Source organism: Ochotona princeps, chromosome 13 (assembly GCF_030435755.1).
Source record: "Ochotona princeps isolate mOchPri1 chromosome 13, mOchPri1.hap1, whole genome shotgun sequence".
NCBI classification, from domain to species: Eukaryota; Metazoa; Chordata; class Mammalia; order Lagomorpha; family Ochotonidae; genus Ochotona; species Ochotona princeps.
This window is the reverse complement of record NC_080844.1, coordinates 55,097,080-55,114,619: the sequence shown is the minus strand read 5'-3', so window position 1 is coordinate 55,114,619 and position 17,540 is coordinate 55,097,080. Positions and strand designations below refer to the sequence as shown.

At 41.6% G+C, this 17,540-nt stretch overlaps 1 protein-coding gene across 6 annotated transcripts in view; it reads right to left on the bottom strand.

The window, feature by feature from the left end:
• The window catches only part of ACSL5 (acyl-CoA synthetase long chain family member 5), a 44,036-nt gene that overhangs the window by 14,980 nt on the left and 11,516 nt on the right, over positions 1-17,540 (bottom strand). For 5 of the 6 annotated variants that reach the window (XR_009246450.1, XM_058671013.1, XM_058671009.1 and 2 more), the window contains exons 2-7: positions 11,015-11,199; positions 7,261-7,369; positions 3,656-3,720; positions 3,442-3,543; positions 1,520-1,619; positions 393-571 (exon numbers count right to left, since the gene is read on the bottom strand). Coding sequence is in view for 5 of the 6 variants with exons in the window: in XM_058671009.1 (XP_058526992.1) it covers positions 393-571; positions 1,520-1,619; positions 3,442-3,543; positions 3,656-3,720; positions 7,261-7,369; positions 11,015-11,199 (740 nt within the window). In the remaining variant the exon portion in view is untranslated. Of the gene's footprint in view, positions 1-392; positions 572-1,519; positions 1,620-3,441; positions 3,544-3,655; positions 3,721-7,260; positions 7,370-11,014; positions 11,200-11,378; positions 11,857-17,540 lie in introns of those variants that run through there. The other variant, XM_058671012.1, reaches the window with a different exon arrangement.

The window sequence follows — 17,540 nt, the reverse complement described above, 5'->3', positions numbered from 1 at the left end:
CTCTTACGGCAACTCTGAGGTAGGAACTATTTTTATTCTCATTTTTTTTCAGATAGGGAGAGGGAGACACGCAGTAACTGTCCCAGATTACCCCACATATGTGGAGCTGGACTGTGAACCAAAGCAGCCAGGCTTCGGGAGCTGCATCCTCTGCACTTACACATTCCTTACTTAGAAACCTATGTAGCAGGTCAAAAAACTTTGTCTTTCCCTGACACTGGGTTTCTGAGTTATCATGGAGGAATTATTCTGAAAGCCTTGTGGTGTGAGTCTAATCCATCTTTGTGTGCCAGCCCTAGAACAACAGTCTCGTGTTCTGTAAAGATTCTAGATGCTACCCATGGTGACCAGCCTTGATGCTGCAAAATGCAAGTCAGGTTCCAGAGCCATACCTCAGCATCAAACATAGATAATATCTCAACTCCACATTTCTCCCCTCTTTGTTTCAGGTCCTCATCAAAGGAGTCCATGAGAATGATTATCTTCAGGCCTGGAGTGAGGCCATTCTCCACATTTCCTAGCAGGACTGATGCCTTTTGGGGTGTATCGCAGATCACAGTGTTAATATCAGCTGGGAACGGAAACAGACCACAGGTCACATCCTGCTCTGCCACGTTTCTTGCAAGGAGAAGAGATGTTTGAAACTTCCAATGTTAACTGATTCCTCAAAGGAAATCACATCTATAAATCAGACTGATCACGTAAAAAAAATGCACTGCGCCATTGAGAGTAAATGAGTTTACTTAAAACAGAAGCAGATGGCTTTCTTGTAGGCTGCCAACACATTTTACAGTGTCTAAAGGAATCATGAAATTCCTTCTGCTTAAGAAAAGTCATTGAAACAATGTGTATGAATTCTGAGTGTGATTCTGGCAACATGTTTTGTTTCAAGAGAGAACAGAAGAGAAAGCAGGAGGCAAATGGAACTGTTAGCAGGTGAGTGAAAGCTTCTGATGCTATCTGTGGTTAAAATGGATAAACTCAACTTACCAATTCTGCAACAGAAAACAACTTCTGCAGGTAAAAGGACCTTTATTTCCCCCACTGAACTTAGACATTTTTCCTCTAACAGCAGCAATTTTTTTTTTCTTTGCAGTCACCATAGACCCTATTGCATGATGGTTGACTCTACTGACTTAGATTGACAAAGATAGGAGATAAATCTGTAGTTTCTCCATGGTTTAGTCAACAGAACCTCATTCTGTGGGCTTTTATCCAGTATGTTCAAAGTAAGCAAGCTTGTCTATATATTATACTGTCAACTATTCCATCTTGAAGATTACACTGAAGCTTTTACCTAAGCATATCTTTGTCTCATGGTTTTGTTTTGTTTTTGTAACTTCCCTGTAAGTTTATATATATATATATATATATCTTTGAGACTATCGGACCAGAAAGGCTGAAGAATTTTCAGGCCACATTATTTCATATCTGGTAAAAATGGAAATAAAAAGGGAGAGATTGAAAATTATTTAGCATTAGGAAAGAATAAGGTTACAATGCAATAGTAAAAGTTTACCCTTGTTGACAATGTACACAATGGCATCTGCTCCCAAGGTGTCATACAGAGGAACGGCTACCATGGAGTATGTGTAGCAAGCCAACTCGGAGATGACCCACTGTGCAGAGAAAAGTGCAAGTCAGCAATGGACAGTGACTTTGGAGACAATTACTTTATCACTTAGCCAACAAATGCTTATTTGGTCACTTCTACCTTTAAAAAAAAAGTCACTGGGCTTTAAGGACTGTCACTGATACTGCTGTGAAGTTAAGCGAGATAAGCTAAGCAGAAATAACTGAATACAAAGGCAGACTAAAATAGAAAGGTGGAGTGTGATCTGTGAAGCCCTATGTCTCCACACAGAAAGCATTAAGGAAACAGAGACCACTATAAGGTGAGAACAGGCCACATGAACTGTTTGGAAGAACACAATGGAAACTGAGCACAACTTTAGAGAAATGGTAGGATTTGCTATGGAAATGTAGGTACCAAAGGTATTCAGAGCAAAACTCAGTGAAGGAACAAAAATAAGATGGTGTGATACTACTGTGTAAATCAAAGAGAAACATGATTGGGAAAGTAGGTCAGAATCTGCTAATGGGGGGACATCAGTGTTAACCTAGGTGTTGCTGAATGAATTGTGTTCCCTCCCTCTGCCCTACCTCGAATTCTTTTTGAGGCTCTAAACTTCAATGTAATTGTATTTGAGATGGAGCCTTTAAAAAGGTAGTTATATTTAAAAGAAGCCATAAGAGCAGAACCCAATTCAAGTTGACTTGTATCCTTGTAAGAAAAAGAAGAAGGACTGGTATTTGGTTGCATTGTTAAGCTGTTGCTTGGGATGCGTATATCATAATGGATGGGTTTGAGGCTGAACTCTTCCTTCCAGATTTCTGCTGGTTCAGTCCATGAAAGTAGCAGAGTCCCTACCACTCATGTGAAAGACCTGGATTGCATTCCTAGTCTTGACTTCCACCTGATCCAAACCAGGGCCTGATTTAGGTATTTAGGAAGTGAGTCAAGCAGATGGGTGATCTGTCTGTTTTTACACATTTCATATGAAATAAACAAGCAGAAGAGGAATAAGGATGCCCACACACAGAGCAGAGGGCATGTGAGGACATGGGAAAATGATGGTAAGTCAAGGAGAGTGGTCTTGGGAAAATCAAACTTTCTGGCACCCTAGTCTTAGACTTCCAACCTCTAGAACTCTGAGAAAATAAAGATATGGTAAGTCACAGAGACTGTGTTTTATTATGGTAGCTCTACCAAATTAATTACACTAGGTTGGATTTTAAGTTCCTAAACTAGAGTGAAGGATTCCTACTATCCTTGAGGCAAGGTGTAACCCCAAGTAGACAATGCAGATTACTAAATATATGATCTATATCCTCTTAGATTTTGTAGTTTAATCCTACAATCTTGCTTAAGTAATTAACTCTGGTGATCATGTCAACCATATAAAAATTTTCCCTTTAGATATTAGGCATGATGACTTAACTAAAACTTGGAGATAGCTTAATTCCAATCATTAACTGTTTAAAATCTCCTTGCCACTCACTGTGAAAAGTTGTCTCTGACTAGACTCAATAGCAATGGGTTGCGTGGCTCACTGGTTGAAATAAATGTACAAATTCTAATACAAATACACTCACTTTCCACAATATTTTCAAGGTCTTATTTGGCCCAGCTTCCTTATTTTCTTCATAGAAGAGTCAGATTTACTTAAACTGATAACAATGGGATGGAGGGGAAAAGGAGATATAAATACATAGCCTAGAGCACTCCACATTCAACTAGAAATTTAGGAGGCTCAGGTTTGGAACTATTTCAAACAGAAGAATATGAACTATCAAAAGTTTAAATATCTTTGGTAAGTCATCATCAAGATGCCAGATTAGAAGTGACTCACTTCCTTGAGCTGGCTTCAGCATATTTACCTCTGGTCTATTCTGAGCAAAGATGCCAATGTATTGGTCTGGTGATGGTGTATGTCCTCTGTGTAACAGAAAGGAACCCAGGTACTCGGCTCGATCTGACACCTACAAAAGAGAAACCAAAAAAAAATTTTTTTTCAATATCCCAAAAGAGATCAAATTGGCACAGGCTACAACATGAGCAAAAGTAGCTTTCTAAAACCATGGCTGAACGTACCTGCTTATAGGACAGCCATCTGTAGGGCTGATTTGGTTTTCTGTATCCCAAGCAGGGACCATTGTCTAAAAATATAACAGAAGAATGTTAACTCGAGCTGCAAATCTTTTGGATTAGAGAAGGTAAATGAAAATTAACAAAAGACACATAGGACAAACACACCAAGAATAAGAGCTTCTTTTATTTGTCCAGGAAGTTTAAAGGAAGTACTCAGTTCTCAAAGGCTCAGAGTCATAAACTGCTCCTGAAACATTTAGGAAATGCTACCAAACAGGGAAGACCAGGGTCAAATCTGTGAAAATGTGGGCATTCAGAAGAGGCCAGCAGTGTGCACCAGCCTATATAAGCTAAAGCCCACAAGTAAATACAAATAGCCTGTACTGAACTGTCTCACATTGAGCTTTTCTGAAATAAAAGAAATGTTCATAAAATGATGGGAAAAATTAAAATAGAAATAATCTCACTACACAATGCCATTATTAGCTCAGATATTTCCTTCCAGTTTCCTTCCATAGTTTTACAGAGTGATGTTCACTGTTCCTCCAACTCTTATATAAATAGTCCTGTGCTATTATTATTTCTTCTCTGGAGAGATTACAGTGGCCTCCCCACGGAGAGCTCCATTGGATCTCCTTGTGATTATTTACATTGTCTCTTGCTTTAACAGCAACTATTGCTATTATACATATTTTCAAGGTAATAATATCAAATTTAGGAAATTGTCATAGAGTAGTACCCTTCAAATTAGAGAGTTGGAAAGGAAGAGAGTCAGAATGATCAGACTGTGGACATCTCCAGCCACACTGCTTAGCAGAGCATTTGTCCTCATTGACTCTTGGCACCAACAGCATGCCAAGGTGCATTACATTCTCACTGACAGTAAGCACTGTCATTAAAAAGATGTATTGCAGTTTTACAGGTTTAAACAGTCATAACTCACCTAAGTTTCTCTAACAGTTGAAGAAGTGATACCTTTGCTTGTAGGTGAAGTTTTCCTACCTGTATGAATTACTGTTCATATACTCTACCTACGTGTATGAGAACGTCTATTAAGACACAGAAACTCACAGAGACTAACAAGGACTCACGCACACGTGTGTGAGCCCTCATCTATATTCACTCATGCACATATATTTGCCTTTAATATTTTCGCACTTTGTGTCTTACAGCTGACAATAGAAATAAATTTTTCGTTACAACTAAATCCCTCTGTCATATTTAAAACAAGTTTGGGAACATGTATGTAATGTTATCGTCACTCTTTGAGTGTCATTCAGCTTAGGAACAAATCTGAGTGTCTGGGAAGTGCCAGGGAGAAGGCAAAGTGAGGCAGCTCTTCAACGGAAGAGCAGAAGGGAAGGGCCCATTACGCGGAGGGTCTAGTCAGGTTGCTGAGACGAATTTAATTCTTGCCAAATGATAGTACTCAGAAAATGTTACTGGGAATCCAGAGGCAAATGAGTAACCTTTTAAGTGGCAAGGAAAAAGGAAGGAAAACAGGAAAGAGACAGCCACTCTGATTTAACAGATAGAAAAAAATAAATAAACAAGGGGACTGTCCATAGAAAACGTTCATACTAACTGTTCCTGTGGAATGCACTGCGTGACAACCCAAGCAATTGTCTCGGGCTTTCTACAACTTTCTCTGAAGCATGACAAACCCCATGGCTACTACTTCTTCAATGCTTAGTCCATGTAAGACATCTTAAGTCACTTGGTCTTCTCACCAATGGTAGCAAGAAGGACTAGGATGGCTTCTTGGAGCTCACTCTGTAACTGGCAGAGCTAATAAATGTAAAAGAATCAACATTGCATTTTCTTATCACCTCACCATAGGTGAAAATGCTGACTGACATCTATGGCCAAGGAGCAAAGAATCAGCCCAACGGGTCAACAACTTCAGATCACATGAAGCTCTGTGTCCTGGCAGTGTCAGTCTATTGGCCAGACTCCTGATGGGGTAACAGCCCAGCCAGCCCTCGGTGAGGCCTCCTTCTGCGCTTAGGTGTGGCTACTGAGAGACCTTTCCCTTCACTATCAACTTCTTGGTAATGCTGTCAAACTGGCCTAAGTGAAGACCAAACTCTGGTATGCAGAATCCCCGGAAACTTCCTTAAAAATACCAAGCTTCCTGGGGATTGTTAGGTCTCACTATCTAGAATTCAGACTCAGTGAAAGGAAGGTGGAGTCGCAGGATACAGACCTTAAACAATGCCTGAGGGGGTTCTCAACAGAGATGAGCTACTTTCCAGGAATTAAAAGAATGAGGGCTGATATATTCAATCCTGGAGAGGCCCAGAGGGTTGTTTTTCTATGCAAGTGGTCATGCCAGATTCCTCAGACCTGCTGATATGAGAGGCCATTTTAAACCTTGCTTTTGCCTTAATTTAGCCTTGAAAAACCTCTCCTAAATGAACATTAAATACCATATAGCACATATGAAATGACACAGTAACAACACACAATGAAGAAAACTTCTGAAAATAGAAGATCTGAAAGGAAATTCTATATTCTAGACATTTATTATCTTTAGTTGCCAGAGAACTAAAGAAATTAATGTTTGGTTTGGTTTTTGCTTGCTATTTACACAGAAGTCTAAACAAATGCTTATTTAGGCCCAGAAATACTAAGTAGGTTCCCCAGTAGAGACTTCAGATAGAACTTTCCTTTATGGTAAGTCTGTGATTGTCTGTGGGAGTAACTATTTCTATAAAATAAGCCAGTCAAACAGGAAAACTAATAGGAACTCAAACATTTTCTAGTTCTTGAGAATGTTTTTGTGCCCCCAAACTTAAATTTTTCTCATCATCAAAAATGACTGTAATAGGAACTAAACCTAGGATTACAGAGGATCCAACATTTGATAGGATTTGGTCACCAATACTGTCATATCATAGGTAAGAGGTGGAAGGGAAGGGAAGGATTAAGAAGTCACGTAGGCAGCCTGTATCTGGACAGAATGCCGCCTAAAAGGAAAAATGGTATGGGAAACGCTATACACAAGAGGATTTGGAAAGGAAATTTGTCTGCCTAGCATTCTGCTTGATGATAGAAGATGTAGATATTAAGGCCTGATCTGTTCCTTACAGCCTTCCACAGCCCACTGTGGTGATGTTTCTAAGAAAGTCCAAAGCGGGCCATTGGCTTCTGTGATAAGAAGAATGGCAGTACAGGACAGAGCATGGACAAGGTAAGTCAGGAGAATCCTGGCTGTGATTCTCCAGCTGTCAGTGCGGGAAACTTCATTTACAGAAAGCATACTGCTGAACAAATGTAATGTGCTAATAAATTAGTCAAAATATTTTCCTATTCGTAACTATAACATGGATTTGGGAAAAAAAAATCTGTGTGTGAGCGAGGAACAGACTCAGAGGCAAAGAGGTTAGAATAAACGTTTGCAGCTAGAATCAGAATTGGGTTTCAAATCCAAGTCTGTCCTGCACTGTTCCCAGCAGTGTGCTAGTAACCCATCTGCTTTGTACATTGCACTTCTACTAGGAGCCCTGCGTGGCACCCGCTGGGGTTTCAGAATCGAGACAGGAAGGATGTGTGCAACAGACCCCACCTCAGTCCCCCTACAGGCAAGGCCAGACTTCTAGACTTACCAGACGCAGCAAGTCCTCTTTGGAAAATCTCATACACTGTCCTGGCATCGGAGTAGTAGTAAAGCATGAGGTCATTGTTCTTCTGGATAGCCCCTTTGCGCGCTCCTCCCTAAAACGTAAGATCAAGTTTAAGCCAAGATTGAGTCTCTCCCCACTTTTTCCAAAACCTTGATTGAACTGAAAAGAACATAAGTGCTGAAGTCACAGGAATGTTCTCTTTACTAGTAGTGAATATTTTGAATCTCAACATTGTTGTACAATCACGTCACAGAAACTTTTGAACATAAACAAAGATGTAAAAATCTGATCTTAAATCCCATCACATAGACATTTTCATGGTTAAATTTTGGTAATATTCCATGGCATATGTGTGAGTATGTGTGTGTGTGTGTATGTGTATGTGTGTAGATGCAGTTTGTTATCTTTTTAATCATATCAAGTATGAACATGTATTGAAAACACACCGTGGGTTCTACCACTGTGCAAATACTGTAGATGTGAATTAAGACAAATGCTTACCCTTGAACACCTCATAAACTAGAGTTTTTGGAGTGTGGGAGGATAAGAAGGGAACACCATGCAAAGATAATGTTGTGACATACATGGCAGACTGAAAACAAATACATGACTTGAGGAGCAAACGAAAGTTGAAATAAATTCTATTTAAAACAGAAAAGATGTGAAGAAGAAATGACATTTCAATAAAGACTTTGCAGATGAGTAGATGTTTCCCAAAAAGAAATGATTTGGGCAGAATAAAGGAAAGACAAGAACAACCCAGAGGCAAGAAAATACATTGCGACATCTGGCAAGCTATGAGAGAAGAAGGTGTGTGGGATAGAAGGGGCAACATGGGCCTTGTCTACAAATGTGAGCTTGGGACTATAGGATCTAGTTCTAGAATGAATTCTGGGGCTACAGTGGGGCGTCATGGATATGGTTCAACACTGATGAATGCTAGTCTAGAGAAGAGGTGTCAATTAAACAACCACGTGACTGGCCAAGGTAAGGACTGTGAAAGTGCACGGTAACACATAGGGCTAGAACAGTAGATCTCACTGTCTAGAGCATCAGGGAAGATTTCCACAAGATGTCACCTTAAGGCCAAGTATCAACAGTAAAGGCCCTTGTTCAGTGAAAAAAGTCAGAGGTGAACATGCAGAAAGAACTCAACTTAATTCAGACCCTGACATGGAGGCTAGTGGGTAAGAAGAGGTTTGTCTCACCAAAAGAACAGGAAAGGATGTGCAAATATAAAGGGAAAAGGTGGGCAACAAAGAGATATGGAGAATTGGAAGTACTTGAACACCAGTGAGGTCAGACTAGTAAGCCAATATTTGGGTATTATAGCCTTCAGGTAGTGTTCATAGAAGCAGCAGCATCTTTTAACTGTGAGGATTTAAAGCAGAGAATTGAAAGCCTTCAATCTGTGGGCTGAATATAACCTGCCACCTGCTTTTGCAAGTGAAGTTTCATTAAAACATAATTACGCTTATTCATCTACATACTTGAAACATCTAGTGTTTTGACTAGTTAACAGTAGTACTGGGTAGTTGCAATACTCCATAAAACCTAGATCTCATCTTGATGGAATGTTTGCCAACTTCTGATTATAGAAGAATCAAACAATGCTGACAAGGAAACCCTAGGATGGGAAGGGGAAAAAAAAGCTAAGTGATAAAGGCAGAGTGCCTTGAAATTAGGAAGCTGTATCATTGAAGAACAATAGGGAAGTTTCAAGAAAGAGGTATGCAGTCAACCGAGGGGAAGAATTAGAAGTCACTAAGTGTAGAAAGTAGGTTTGGGAGATTAGAACAATGTGGAGGAGATACTAGTTACAGAGGGTCAGGTGTCAGTGGGTCAATGTTGAAAAGAGATCATGGCCCAGTGCAGTAGCCTAGCGGCTGCTAAAGTCCTCATCTTACAAGCGCCAGATCCCATATGGGCACCAGTTCTAATCCTGGCAGCCCTGGTTCCCATCCAGCTCCATGCTTGTGGCCTGGGAAAGCAGACGAAGACGGCCCAAAGCCTTGGGACTCTGCACCCACATGGGAGACCTGGAAGAGGCTCCTGGCAGCTCTGGTGCCATTGCGGCCCCTTGGGGAGTGAATCAATGGATGGAAGATCTTCCTCTCTGTCTCTCCTTTCTGTATATCTGACTTTCCAATAAAAATAAAAATAAATCTTTCAAAAAAAAGAGGAGATCAACACACATACTACTCAAACAACTCGAGTGGGAAAGTGAGTGAGTGAGACACCACAGTGGCCTGAATCAACAGAATGGGAAGATGCTAATGCAGGGATCAAGCGTGGCAAGGTGCCAAAAAAGAGTATAGGATGGAAGGTGTTGGTCACTTGGAATAAAATTCCTGTAGAGATGGAAGAGGATGATGAAGGTAACTAGAAGGATAGGTTTGCAATGAATAGAAATAGTTTTCCTTTTTTCCATGAAAAGGGTGGAAGATGAAGATGAGAATAATTATGGAGGCAGAAGGAAGGAAAGAGAAAGAGGACATTCCCAGAGCACGCCATTGCTCAGGCATATAGGAGCCCGGTTTCATTTGTACCACTTATAAGGTGAACAAATACTACTTGCAAGTTAGAACTGAACTCAAGGAAATAGCTTCTTTTTAAATTTTTCTATTTTTTATTAGAGAGGAAGAGTAGCAGATCTCATTTACTGGTTTACTCCGTAAACGCCTCCAATGGTAGCAACTAGGTTGAGCCAATGCCAGCAGCCTGGAATTCAATCCAGATCTCCCACATGGTTGGCAGGGACCCAGCTTCTTGAGGCATCACCTGATGCCTACTGGGGTGTGCATTAGCATGAAGCTGGAATCAGGAGCAGCGCCAGGACTTTAACCCAGATACTTCAGTAAGGGGTGTGGGTGTCCAAAGAAGCATCTGAACAACTGTACTAGAGTCTTCTCTGGAAATAATTTCTGTACCATTCTCAGACATTGGGGATCTCCAGGGAAAAAAAAAGAACAACTCACTCCCCAAATACTGACTCGTTCATCTAGATACCAGCTTGGCAAATGTTTTATGGAAGGAACGAGATAGTTAAGGCCATCTTTATGGCCTTGCCAGTAAAACTATCACCCGCAAAGCCAACTTCCCATATGGGCCCTGGTTCCTGCTCCAGCTGCTTCCCTTCTAATCCAGCTTCCTGCTAACGGCCTGGGAGAAGACAGGAAGGATGGCTCAACAGTCCCTACCACCCATGTGGTTGACCTGGAAGAAGTTCTTGGCCCCTGACTTCCATCTGGCCCAGCACTGGCCATTGTGGCCATATGGGGAATGAACCAGAGGATGGAAAATCTCCCTGTTCATCTGTCTCTCCCCCTCTCTCTGTTACCCTGATTTTCAAATGAATAAAGACATGTAAAACAGAAAACCAGATAGCACATACCTTAGGCATTATGGTACATATGTTATGTTCCCAATCCCATTTTCTTAAATTTGTGTTTTTCTTTTTACTTATTTCTTCAAAAATGGGAACACTGTTGTTAGTTAACTATTTGCCCAAAAAAGACAGGCTCTTGCCTTTAGGCTATAGTTTATCAACTTCTTACCTAGATTTCTGACATTGTATGAGCTAGCTGTGTCATTTATTTTTCTTACACAGGACAACGTGCTAATAATAGAAATTCAAGTTTGTAGTTTGTCTATGAATGGGCAACATGAAAGGTTTATTTTTCCATGCTACACTCAGTCATTATACTTCAAAGTATAATGAAGACTGGAAAATTACCTCAATTCCTACAGACTGGTTGTCCAGGTCAATGAGAGGTAAGATTGGCTGGGGTCTGTAGACCAGCCACAGGAACATGGCAACTCCAAGCGTCAGTATGCAGACCAGTGCCGGGGTTGGAAGTGGGGAAAACAAGAAGTTAAAGATGAAAAGCATCTTTGTGAACAGCAGCAGGAAATTCAGACCTTAAAAAAATGAAAAGAAAAAGTTAGAGGAAACAGTTCTACTCTTTTACTCAATAGCCCTGTTTATAGAAGCACACACATGCATGCACGCACACACACACACACGCATGCACACACTCACTTTCAAGCCTTCCAGAGTTCAGCTTTCTAGTAGCAGTTTCTCCCACTGTTTACCTTACCAATGTCACAAAGAATGAGCTGTATTCTCCACCCCAGCTACTGGGCCGTCCTCACCCAAGGTGGAAAGGATCAAAGGAAACAAGTTAATCATTTCTCGGACAATTTGGAGAAGGCAATGTCCCTTTGTTTTTGGCCCACAAAGCCAAGGAGAAGGCCCTCTCAACCCAACTTCAGCTGGGCCCAGGAGAGGATATGCCAGAGCGCTTCCCCTGCTCAGGCAAACCCAGAGGCAGGAAATTCCGGCTGGGCTTCCCTTACAGCAACCAAACACAACAGACCTCTAGAGAGGGTGACGTCACAGATGTTAGAAATCAATCACTCTGCACACAGACATTTCCTGTGAGCCAGACATGCCTTGCTCGTTGCTTTCTTTTGTTTGAGAGTCAAGAGTATGCAAAGATCCATGGCGTTACAATGTTCCATTTCATGCTCCTTTCCTCTCCGGTGCTATTGGGCAAGACATTAGCCAGGGACCCAGAAAGGGCTGGAGTTTAAACAGGAAAAGATCTCAAGAACTTCAGTAACCAAGTTATTCCCCAATCCAACTTACAGTTTTCAGTCAAGTTCAACTTCAAACTATTGTGATAAGAGGGAGTAGCTTTGGTTTAGGTCCCAGGGACGCACCTTTGTTGAAGCCTCACAACATTTAGGCCTCAGTGAGGCTAATGTGAGTGAACTCAAACCTAGGCCAGGCACTGGGCTCAGGTGTTTGCACAATTGTTTTAATGTAATCCAATCAATGTCATGAACTAGAATTTTACAGAAGCTAAATTGGAAGCTCCTGTAGCTAAACAGACTTGTCCAACTTCATGGATTAAAATCCCATGTCTGCTTCTCTATGAAAATGCACAAATTTCTTTCATTTCCCCCTTCTAAATTCTAGTCCCAGAACCCAAGGAGACTGAATTTGGCACTTTATAGGTGACAGCAAATGAAGTTCAGAATTTGCATTCTTTTGCATGTACTGCAAAGCTTGATGGAACAATACCTCAGAAATGAGGCCAAATCTTATCCCCATGCAAACTCAAAGGAGCCAAACGAGCCCAGCAAAAAATTTATTAGCTCAAAATCAGAGTCACCTTCAGAGCACTGAGGCAGCTGCCAGTAGCTGGCATCTGGGACCTTCTCCACTGGAAGAAACACTTATCTCTGGTCTAAGAAAGGCTATAAGCATAGCAAGTGGGGGGGTGGGGGGTGGGCAGAAAGGGCAGTAAGAAACTCTTGAGTTGTTTCTGCCTTTTCATTAGTTATTACCTGATTGTGAGTGGTCCCTTTCCACTCAATGGAGAAAACTGGACTTCCAGAGAAGGAGACGAGAGCCTCCCAACTCCTTCTTTCCTTCCACACTGCATGTAGAGGAAGAGAAAAAATGATGAAGGAAAACCAAAAAGCAAGGCCTGAGAGACACCAGGTTGCATAACAATGGAGCTGCATTGTGACTTCCCTGCCAGGTTCTGAGAGCTGGGATGGTTAGAATGCAGCCTTTCCTGTGCTTCTATGGGGAAGTGGCCACACCAGCAGTACAATCATCCAAGGGCCAGTCGCGCAGGAGATGTGCTGGCGCCAGGCACACACATCAGCCAGGCAAGGAAGAAGGTCCCAGAGAAAACTAGGAGATTGACAACATGGGATTCTAGTGCCCAAGGAGATAAGAAGCCTGCTCTGAGCTCTTCCATCCTGTCCATGACCAACTGCCCATCCTGACTGAGGTTGAGACTGTATTGCCAGGCTGGCAGGACCTCAGCATCTGACCTTATTGCCTCGGCACCACTGCCATCCGTGAATGGAGAGATCCTTACCTGCACCTTCCCTCCTGCCTATGATAACCAATTACTACACTGAGAACTTTTGCCCTCTTCTTCCATTGGCAAATGTATATTTTAATACAACACTTTGTAAACAATGTCTTCCAAATGGGATCTAAGGGTAAAATTTTGGTTCAGTTGTGGTGGGATGGGAGGTAGAAGGAGGAGGGATGACCTGCTGACAGATCAATCCTTGCTTGCTATTACCACATAATTCTGTGGGCCTAGGGTCAACAGGCTGCCAGATAATTTCCCCTTAGGCAGCCCAGAAGACTGAAGATCTCATAACACGTTTCATGAATCTAGTATGGGATAAATAATAATACACCTCCCACTTCGATTTGGACCAAGATATGTCAGTTCCTAACTACTCATTTAAGTAGACTCCAGTCATTTTGCCCACACATGAAGTAAAAAAACTGAGCATCATATGACAAAGAGGAAATGGTGTGTACATTTCAGGATGACAGTTTTATGAGAATGGAAGAATCTTCCCTCCACTGGCAAAGGATTTTGTCTGCAGAAGATATTAAAACATGTATTGGTTTGTCGAAAGAAATATCTTATGGCATCTCCTAGCATGTCTCCAACTCAGGGAGAAGATAGATGGAATTTGAAATAGATCTTTCCTGCCTCCCCATCGCGCCACACACATTTGTTTTAACTCAAGAGGCAGAAAGAGTGGGGTAGGTGAGAGAAGGAACACTCCTACCTGCCAATTCATTCCCCCAAATGACTGCAATGGCTAGAATTGGACCAGGGCTGAAATCAGGATCTGAGCACTCAATCCAGGTCTCCCAGGCAGGTGGTAGAAACCCAATTATTTGAGCCATTACTGCTACCCACCAGGGTCTATATTAGTGGCAAGCTAAAGTTATGAGCTCGGGCCAGATATCCTACTATTTCCTTTCCCAACCCACAGGATAAGGATTAAACTGCTTTCTGTTTATCTCTTTAAGTATTTCACATAAATGGAATCCTAGAATGTATCTGTCTTATTTCACTTATCAAAATGTTTTCAAGTTTCATCCATATTGTGCTATGTGTTAGTATTTCATTCATATTTTGATGACTGCCATTATACCACATTCTGTTTATCTATTTACCAGTTAAAAGATATTTAGATTGTTTCAACTTTAAGTGACTATAAAAGTTATGTTATGAATAGTTGTGCATAATTCTTCATTTAAGTACCTCTTTTTCAGTTTTTTTCATTAAAAAAAGGATTTATTTATTTTTGTTGGAAAGGCAGATTAGAGAAAAGGAGAGACAGAAAGGTCTTCCATCCTCTGGTTCACTCCTCACATGGCTGCAACTGTCAGAGTTGAGCCAATCCAAAGCTAGGAGCCAAGAGCTTCTTCCGGGTCTCCCATGCAGGTGCAGGGTCCCAAAGCTTTGGACCATCCTCTATTGCTTTCCCAGGCCAGAAGCAGGGAGCTGGATGGGAAAGTGGAGCTTCTGGGACACGAACTTGCACCCGTATGGGATCTTAGCGGTGGCAAGGCAAGGATTTAACCACTGAGCCATCATGCCAGGCCCCCATTTAGCCTTTTGAAGAATCATCAAACTATTTTCTACAGTTGTGACATCATTCTATTTTCAGGTCAAAGGCGTAAGACAGTTTTAACTTCTCCACATATTCACCCGTAGTGCTATTTTGTTTAAATTAACCATCGTAATGCTTCTGAAATGGCATTTAATTACTGGTTTGATTTACATTTCTTTAATGATGAGGAGCAGCTTTTTACATGGTTGGGGCATTTGTATTTCTTCTTAAAAGAAACGTTCGCTCAAGTCCTTTGTCAGTTTTTACATTGGGTTGCTTTTCTGTTGTTGATTTGTAAGTTATTTTAAAAGGCTTTTTAAAGAAAACAATGAACCAATTTGAGAGGGACATGGAGAGAGCGTTCCCCTCTCCTGGTTCACTCGCCCAGTTGCCTCAATGGCCAGCACTAAGCTTTCCCACATGGATGACAGGAACCCCATTCCTGCCGCCATCATTATTTGCTGCCTCCCAGGGTTTGTGTTAGTGGGAAAGGAAAATGAGCAGCCAGAGGCGAGTACTGAGCCCTAGCACTCTAATGTGGGATGCGGGCATCTTCACCACTATCCTTTATAGATAGTGTTCTTAGTACTTGATCCTTATCAACTATGTGACTTGCAATATTTCCTCCCATTCTACAGACTATCTTTTCACTCTCTTGATAGTCTTTATAGTGCACAAGGTGTGCATGCATGTGAGCTCACACATATGTAACTCAACTCACTGCTAGCACTAGAGAGTGCAATTAACATACAACATACAAACTCTCCTATTGTTTAAATGGGAAACTAAAATCCTGAGAAAATGTGAGATGATAGGGTCTTGTAACCTTGAGAGTTTGCCAACACTTTCAACTGTGTTCAAATGAACAAAGAGCCACCATTCCTTCTATGTTGTATGTCCAGCCACCCCACTGAACCCCCTGCTACTGGTTGCTATGACATCACCTCCTTTGTACTTTAATGTGACTCTTAGCTAGAACGAAGTAGGATTAGGAGAAATACGGAAGTGGTAAAGAAATGAAGAAACAGAGTTCTGTCACACTGTGGCTCCTGGCTCTCAACACGCTTTATGTCCAAGCCAGCTGAAGGCCACCTTCTGTCCTTCTGTCCCCTTGCACACTCCCTGGACCATCTTGGTGTCAAAGTCACGATCACTCCATATTCCACCCTGGAAGTTTCTCCTTTATGAATTTGAGACATTTGAGGCTTTGCTTCTTCATTAGGTGTCACTATTTGTTTATTTTTTATTTGCAAGGCAGTTACAGAAAGAGGAGAGACAGAGAATCTTCTATCTGCTGATTCATTCCCCAAATGGCCACACTGTGTGGGGCTGGACCAGGCTGAAGCCAGAGGTCCGGAGCTTCTTCTGGGTCTGCCACCAGGGTGTAGGGACCCGGTACTATAACCCATCTCCCACTGCTTTCCTAGACACATTAGTGGGGATCTAGGTCAGAACTGGAGCAGCTGGGTCTCAAACTGGTGTCCACATCAAATTCAGCAGAGTCAGCAGGGGCTTAACCAGCTACGTCACAATGCTGGCCCCAAGTAGTTCTCATGAAGACCCTAAATGTCCCCTTGCATTCTAACGTTTATGTCAACTTCGCTTATTACTATGAATCCTTTAGGCTAACCTTGAGGCTGAAGATCCTTTTGCTTTGATAGTGTCTTTTTTTTAAAAGATTGTGCTTTTCCTCCCTGCATGGCACTCAGAGCCTCACCTGCCCTTTATCTGGCCCTGGGAGAGTTGTGTATTTCTTACAGGGCAATCCCACATCCTCCAAAGTTCTCTCACCCTCCTCAGAATCGCCCTTTTCTCTATAGCCACAGCTTGTCTCTTCTCCAGGCTGCTCTGCACTATCTGAAATTCTCTTGGTCCCTTATCACCCACAACTGGTGATCTAATCAGAACTGGTATTTTGTTTTGTTTCACAGCTGGATTTCCCAGGCCTGCACCGTGGTCAGCACATAATAAACTTTAACAAGTGATTGTTGAATAAATAATCGGTTTTCTAGTTCTGCATCATCTGTCCTAAATATCACCAGTTAACTCATTTTCCCAGCAGTAAAAATCTATGAAATACAGAAATCTCAGGTCATCAGAATCTTGAGAGGGGCACTGCCAAAGCAATATTTTGGAAGGGTATGGCTTAATGGTGGTAGATGGTGGAAAGACAACTTCTAATACATATCTGGACACTAGGAACCAGTTTACAATGTCAGAATAGGGAGGGATAGGAATAAAGTCATTCACACTGATTAAGTCGGCAGAAATTCCAGCCAAGAAATAAATTATTCTGTTATCCTGGGGCTCTGAATTCAAAAAACAATAAGGAAAATTGTCTGCCTAGAGAGCTAATTATTTTCACTACACTGATGGGATATAAGTTGTAATTATAAGAGTTTTAAAAAATCTTCCTGCAAGAGAATGATGTGTTTGTTTGGATTTAATTTGTTTCTGTATCCTCTTGCATGTATGGGCTCATCCTGGAGCAAAAGAAAGCTCATTCAAAGGGAGACCAGTGTCCCCAAGTTATCACAGGTGGTTAGTTAACACATTCTTTGTTACTGTGAGTTAAGCATTCTCTTCCAGAGATTATGTCACACAAGTCTGTTCAAGTCACAGTGTTTTCAAAGGGGCCTCTCTGTTATCCAGGCAATATTATATTGCTATCTCGGGTGGGCTTCAGTTTTTCGAACCCAGCCCCCATTACTATTTTCTTTTAATTCCTTTCACCCTCAATTTTGGAGGCCTACATCTCAGTCTTTAGCCACATAGCCAAAATTTCTAGGCAAATTCAAAGGTGACAGCAA